At 53.7% G+C, this 7,282-nt stretch overlaps 1 protein-coding gene and 1 pseudogene across 1 annotated transcript; one reads left to right on the forward strand and one right to left on the reverse strand.

Moving 5' to 3' along the window:
- Positions 1 to 7,282, forward strand: part of LOC132353967 (carcinoembryonic antigen-related cell adhesion molecule 1-like) — a 902,477-nt pseudogene that overhangs the window by 694,165 nt on the left and 201,030 nt on the right.
- LOC132353754 (phospholipase A2 inhibitor and Ly6/PLAUR domain-containing protein-like) lies at positions 2,470 to 6,788 on the reverse strand. The gene is made up of 6 exons (XM_059905160.1): positions 6,725 to 6,788; positions 6,342 to 6,499; positions 5,081 to 5,197; positions 3,278 to 3,430; positions 2,898 to 3,041; positions 2,470 to 2,704 (listed from the first exon to the last, which is right to left on the reverse strand). The coding sequence occupies exons 2-6, from the start codon at positions 6,409 to 6,411 to the stop codon at positions 2,559 to 2,561; spliced, it is 630 nt and encodes a 209-aa protein (XP_059761143.1). The 5' UTR covers positions 6,412 to 6,499; positions 6,725 to 6,788; the 3' UTR covers positions 2,470 to 2,558.

Below are 7,282 nucleotides of genomic sequence, written 5' to 3' on the forward strand. Positions count from 1 at the left end.
GCAGGAGAGGATCCCTTGGGCTGGAATTGAGAGACTTTGAGTTTTGCCACCCTGGAGGGGCTGGAGCGGACTATTCATTGTTTACACCTTGGGGGCTGTGATGGTAAACGTCGTAGCTCCGGAACCAGCTTGGCCCATCAATACCCCCAGTATGTTCAGCTTTTCTGCAGCCCTGCCCTTGAATTGTCCCTTCTCATCCCGACTCTAGACCTGGTCATGGGATCTGCTTGGCTACTGAGACAACAGCAAAGGTGATGGGCAGAGGCTTGAAAAGTGCTCGTGCATTGGGACTTCCTCTCTTGCTACCCGGGGGACCCCTGTCACCGCCACCACATCAAGAAGTCCAGGCTAGGGAATTCCCTGGTGGTGCAGTGGTTAGGACTCGGCGCTTTCACTTCCGGGGCATGGGTTCCATTCCCGGCTGGGGAACTAAGATCCCGCAAACCCCACAGTGTGGCCCAAAAAAAAAGTCCAGGCTAACCTGCTGGTGATAAGAGACATGTGGCCCAGTCAGCCCTGACACCCCAACCAGTGTCAACCCTCTGAAAGAGAGCTGCCTAGCTGACCGGCAGCTGAACCCAGCAGACACCAACGGAACCATCACCCAGTTGATCCCAGACCACATTGCCAACTGATTATTCTAAGCAAATGAGGTTTGGAGGGGCTTGTTATGCAGCAAAGGATAACTGATACAGGCTTGTCCGTGCTCTCTGTGATGTGGTCTCTTTCTCCCCTCAATGTGACCCAATGACTAAAATCTTAAGCTCTGCCACTTTTTAGCTACTACGACCACCAATGTGACATTCCTTCTCTGAGCCTCAGATTCTTCTGAAAACAGGGATGAGAATAATAGCGCCTATCACATGGAGTAGTTGTGAAGACAAAATGAAAAACAGCCCCAAGAGGTCATGGTGGCCATTCGTGCTGGTTATGAAATGTGTCTGGCGAGGCGGGGGCTGGGGTGGGGCATTCGGGGCCCGGACTGCGCCTTCTCCTCCTCTCCCGGTGGGGTTTGGTAGGGTCATGTGACTAGCTCCATCCAGTGAATTGTGTCAAGTCCCTTCTGGGTGGCAGCATTTAGTCATCCATGTGAAACCTTGCTGGACTCTCTCCCGTGCACAGAAATCGGCATTAAGTTGGTGACTGCTCCACAATTATGATGAGAACGCCCTGTGGACGGTGCTAGACGTGGAAGGTCAAGGATAAATCAACCTTTTTTTTTTTTAAAGATTTTTTGGATGTGGACCATTTTTAAAGTCTTTATTGAATTTGTTACAATATTGCTTCTGTTTTATGTTTTGGTTTTTTGGCTGCGAGGCGTGTGGGATCTTAGTTCCCCGACCAGGGATCGAACCTGCACCCCCTGCATTGGAAGGCAAAGTCTTAACCACTGGACCACCAGGGAAGTCCCTTAAATCAGCCTTTTGTGAATGGGTACTTCTTCAGCAAATACCCCTCCTCTCCCTCCCACTGGAGGGGGAGTGTACTTCCCTGCTCCACTGATGTTGGCTTTGACCATATGATTTACTTCACTCCATGGAACGTTAGCACCCCCGACCTCAGCAGAGGCCTTTGGTGCACTTGGTTTTTGTGCCCCTGTGATCTGCCACGAGAAAGACATTAGCCAGGGAGCCGCTGATCCCAGAAGACTGTGAAATGCCATGGAGGAGAACTTGAATCCCCCTCCCAAACTGGACCCAAACCCATCGAAGCACAGCCAGAAGCAGAGCTGCCCCAGCCACCTACAAACCGTTAGAAAGAAGAAAGATTGTTGTTACAATCTCAGTTTGGGGATGGTTTGTTACACAAGCATTACTACAGCATGAATTGACTAATATAACTTTGTTTCTTTAAACCACTGTGATTAGGGATTTGTTTGTTACTGTAGCATAATCGATTCTCTCCTGACTGATGCCAGGGTCTAGCACCTGCCAACTAATGGCCACTCAGTAAGTGGCAGCTATTAGGATGATAAATATTTGGCCAGACACATTGTCTCCAGAACCAACATCGTCCTAAAGGTGCTGGGCACTGCACTAAGTGCTTTTTTAGTTTTCTTTCATTTGACCCTTAAGACAGCCCTTTGAGGTTATGACTATTAATATCCACATTTTACAAACGTGAAAACTGAGGCAAAAGAGGGAGAGGTTAACCAGGAGAGGTGATCATGGACTCTGGAGTCTGATCTTCCCTAGCTGTTTGACCCAAGCCAAGTGACACCGCAACCTGTGCCTCAGTTTGTTCCTCTGTAAAATGGGGACAATACTTTCAACTTCACAGAGTTGTTGTGATTATGAAATGAGGTACCGCAGGAAAACACTTAGCATGGGGACCCGGCAGGGAGTAATCCCTTAACAGAAGGTAGGGTCTCGCCTCTCTTCCTTCCAAAGAGGGGGTTCCCAAAGGTTGAGACCCCCTGCTTTTTGCATCCCACCTCCCTGAAATGCATCACATCACAAGGACTCAGGCTTGTTCTGTTAAGTTGTTTAATATATTGGCACATGGGAAGCTGTAGCTGAGAACAAATCAAGACGAAATGTGGCATATGCCTCAGTTCTTCACTTAGCCTTGCCGGAAGGCTGGGGGTCTGGAAGACAGTTGGCCTGGGTGATGGTGTAGATACGAGAGGCTGAGGGCACCAGGGTCCCAGGCTTGGTGTGGCAGGCATTCTCTGTAGCGCAGCCCCGAGTAGCAAATATGACGCCTGTTGGGGGGGAGGGATTTCAGACGGGAGTCAGGACTTCCAACCCCTCCCTCCTCATGACCCTGGGGTCATGCCCCTGCCACCTCCTCACCCAGTTCTCTGGACCCACTCTCTCCCCTAGAATCTGGAAGTATGAGCCTCCAGTTCTGGAAGCCTCCCTGTACCCTCCTCCAGAAATCTAGGTGCCCCTCACCAGTCTGCACTTTGCCAGCACAGGTGATACAGTGGCTTTCCTGGCCAACACAGAGTACTTTCTTAGTTGAAGAGCATGTTTCCTTGAAGGGGCTGATGCAGGTAGGGCACTGGAGGCCATTCTCCGTACGATTGTTCTCGGGAGCTGGGGAGGAGGGTGGAGTGTAAGGTGTAAGGTACGTTAAACCCTTTCCCAACCTCACAACAACCCTGGGGACACCGGTTGCTAATGGACACTGCGTTTCACAGGCGAGGAACTGAGGCTCAGAGCAAGGAAGATGCTTGCCAAAGGTTACAGCGCGGGTCAGTGGCGGGTGCTCACAGCAGGCTCTCAGGCGGGGCAGGAAGGGACTCCAGATGTGGGGCTGAGCTGGCACTTACTGGGCAGGGGATCGTGGTTGCAGACATCGCTCTGGCAGCAGCGTGTGTTGGACACCATGTAGTTCTCAGGGTCCATAGTGATGGAGACGAATCCTGAGCTGCAGGCGCTGGATTTCATGCAACCCTTATAGGTGTTCACCGCCTGGTGGCCCTCTGCAGGATGGCGAGGGAGGGGAGGGCTCAGGGGCCCTGGCCTGGACCCTGGCTTCCAGGTCTCTCCCAACCTTACAGCTGCCCCAGCCCGTTGCTGTCTAGGGAGGTCTCTTCCAGCCCCCCAGAGTCATACCCCCTTATCTGCCTGGGGCATGGTCTGGACTGTTTATTAGGTCCACTCCACCCCACCCCCTCCAGGCTTTGGTGGTCTCTTGCAGTTCCCATCGGCAAGCCCTGGTGCCTGCCTGAGTGGTCCCTTCCGCCCCATGCCACCCCACTGCCATCCTCTAAGGGTCACACCTGTAGTGGTCTTTTTCAGGCCGCCTATGGCTATCCCCATGGCGGTGTGAAATGATCGCTTCCAGCCTTTCGCCCTCCCCTGACCCTTGGAATCCCTTCCACCAAATGCTGCAACGCCACCCTCGCCCCCCCCCACCCTGTAACACCCATATCCTTCTCTGTCTAACGTGGTCTCTTCCAGATTTCCCCAGGGTCACTCCCCAGACCTCCCACCGAAGGTCTCTTGCTGCCCTCCTTGGCTATTCTCAGGTCTTGCCTGAAGTGGTCTCCGTCCAGTCTCCACGGCCTTCCCCCTCCCCCTCCCCACAGTACGGTGGTCTCTTCCAACCCTAGAGTTTCCCCTCTTTACCCCACAGAAAGGTGTTTTTTCCCCCAACTTCCTCCTGCGGTCCCAGGGTCCCATCTCCCTCCCATATACTCCTGGGTGGTCTCTTCAAGACTTTCAGGTCCTTCCCCCACCTGCCCACTCTTGCTAGGTGAGTAGGGCAGCGTGCAATCTTCTATCCCACTTTGCACACCCCCTCCGGTTGGAATGGTTCCTTCCTACACTCAACGTGGGCCTTGCCTCCTGTCACATCCTTCCTTCTCCAGGCTCACGCCCTGCCCCACCATCTTCCTTTAACTAAGGGTTTCTGGGTCTCTTTCAGCTTTGAATGAACACCCCACCCCCCGTGGTTTCTTCCTTTGCTCCCCTTCTCCCCGATCCTCTCTCAGGTCTGGGACAGTCCCTGACATTTAAGTCTTGCCCCTCCTCTCCCATTGTACTCATATGTCTCCCCATTGCCGCAGCTCCACTTCTTCTTTGTGATAATTTGCTCCATACTTCAGGATTATCTTCCCTCTCCTGTCTGTTCTTTTATATCTCTCCCTCTACCCCAATATCATCTCTCCTCTTCTTGTCAGGAATGGTCTCTTCCAACCCATATCCCTAGGGGATCCCTCCCGCCCCAAATGGTCAACCTGGTCACATTCCTTCCAACCCACCCCAGCCCCTTCCTTCTCCTCTACACGCCCCCCTCCACCTCTTGCATATTAGATTTTTCCCCTCTCGCGATTTCTCTCTTCTCCCTTGTCCTTTCCTTTCCTAATCCCCTCCTGCCTAAGAAAGTCTCTATATCTGCCCCCCACCCCCACCCCATCAACTCTTTGGAGTCTAATGTTCAGAAATCCCTGACAACAGTGGTTTCTGTCGTTCCATCGGATTCTCTTCCCTCCATCCACCTCGAGATTGCCTTTCCCTCTTTCCTGCCCGCTCACCACTGGAAGGTTCCTCCCTGCGCGTGCTGGTACCTGCTACCCCGAAAGCACAGCCCCGTCCCCAGGATCTGACGCCACGCCCTGCCCTCTTACTTCTGTTGGTGTGAGCCACGATGACCACGCAGGAGTCCTGGTCGGGGTCACAAGTTTGCACATTTCCACTGCACGTGGGTCCGGAGCCTGTACACACCTCACAGCTCAGTGGGTACCCTGCAGTGTAGAGAGCAGGGCTCTAGTCAAGGGTGGTGTGGTCTGCGGACCAAGACTTTGGACGGAGTCCAGAGGGGGATGCGGGGGGCGGTCTGAGGGAGGAAGGAAGGGTATCTTCCTGATTGTTCTTGGGCGGGGCATTGGCGGCTGTCCAGGGAGCTGTCCGAAGCTCCGGCAGAGACGCGGTGGTGCTCCAGCAAAGCTGCTTTCAGGGGTGGGAAGCGACTCCACCAGGGAGCAAGTTTACCTAATTACAAGGCTGGGGACTTTGGACGCTAGGGTCCTCTGAGAAAGTTTGGGGACAGGGAGGGGTCCTGGTGAAGGCTTCCATGGACTTTTGTGAAACTTCAGGTCGAGCTGGTTCTCGGAAGTGAGACTCTCTTCCTTGTAGGTAACACACGTAGGTCTTGTAGATACCACACGTAGGTCTTGTAGACAGTAGGAGCCCAGGCAGGGGTACCTGAGGCTGGGATCTGCATCCCAGGTCAAGAAGGGAGAGCGAGGACCAGGAGGGCAAGCGCATGGGCTCCTTGGTCCTGAGAGAGGAGGCAACTGGGGGCCCAGACACTGGGCAACTGCGTCCTGGGGAAGGTGGGGCTCGCCTGAATTCCTGCATCTAGGGGAGGACACCAGGGGTCTGAATTCCCTAGAGTTCTGGGAGAAAGAAAATCTCTCCCCTGCCCCATCATTTTTTTTAAAAAAGATTTCCCTTTCTAATCATACTCTCATCTGATTTTCTAAAATTCAGACGTCTTTTTTTTTTTTTTGGCCGAGCTGCATGGCATGCGGGATCTTAGTTCCCCAACCAGGAGTCGAACCCACGCCCCCTGCAGTGGAAGCGCAGAGTCTTAACAACTGGACCCCCAGGGAAGTCCCCAGATGGCTTATTTTGAGACCCTGCCTGTGGGACAGGGGATTCAGAGCCCATCAAACCCCTCCTTTCTCAGGGATTCACACACACAAGTTTCTGAGCTATTCTTCCCTTGGGGCCCCAGTCTTTCTCTCCTTTACCCTCTGCCTTTGCCGTGAATCTGAATTCCCAGGACACCTCCTCTTTCCCCCTCGCCCCTGGAGGACCTTGCTGAATGCCCTCTCATAGTCCTCTTTCCGAAGGTCCCAGGATTCCAGGCCCCTAGTCACTTACCCAGGCCCAGGAGGGTGCAGAGCAGCACGGAGGCCAGCAGGAAGGTCTGGGGTTTCGTGGAAAGCCTCATGATGGATGAGTGAGTGAACCTGCAGTCCCAGGTCCCCAGCTCTTCTTATAGGAAGCTGAGGAGGGGTGGGTCTGGACCCACCCTACCCCTAGGGTGAGAAAGAAGTGATGTAAGATCTGGGGGCAGGTCTCTGTAGCTCTGGGGTGGGGAGGCAGAACCAGAATCCGAATGTGACATGGGCATCTTGTGCCCAGCCCCCTCCTCCACGGGGACCCCAGGAGTCTGGACTTCCAGCCCTCTCTTCCATCAGGACCCAGAAGGTCACTTCCCTATTTTCTCACATTCCCACCCCCCCCCCTTTTTTTTTTCTGACCTGAGGCCCAAGATCAGAATCTCAGAATCGGGTCATTTGATTCCCTGTAGGGTAGAGCGGCTGCTAGGACTGAGATACCCTTCTTTTTCTTCCCAAGGAGGTGCCCAGCGTGGGTGGGGCCCTACCTGGGAGCGTCCAGCATGTCCAGGCTTGTTCTGTAGGGGCACGCTTGGCTCATATTCACTTTTCTGTGTTTGGGCTGCCTCCAGCTCCGACCGCACCCCAAGATGCCCTTCTGGGTCTCTCAGGGAGTGAACGGAGGGGTGCTTGTCACCGGGCAGGGGTGGGCGTGGTATGAGACACATGCCCATAGGTCACATTGGAAAACTGAGGCATGGTTGGAAGCACTCAAGGCTGGATGTGTGTTTGGGCACATGCATTGTGTTTTATTTAGGTTCTTTTTTTTTTGTTGTTTTTAATTTATTTATTTATGGCTGTGTTGGGTCTTCGTTTCTGTGCGAGGGCTTTCTCTAGTTGTGGCAAGCGGGGGCCCCTCTTCATCGCGGTGCGCGGGCCTCTCACTATCGCGGCCTCTCTTGTTGCGGAGCACAGGCTCCA

Source organism: Balaenoptera ricei, chromosome 19, assembly GCF_028023285.1.
Source record: "Balaenoptera ricei isolate mBalRic1 chromosome 19, mBalRic1.hap2, whole genome shotgun sequence".
NCBI classification, from domain to species: Eukaryota; Metazoa; Chordata; class Mammalia; order Artiodactyla; family Balaenopteridae; genus Balaenoptera; species Balaenoptera ricei.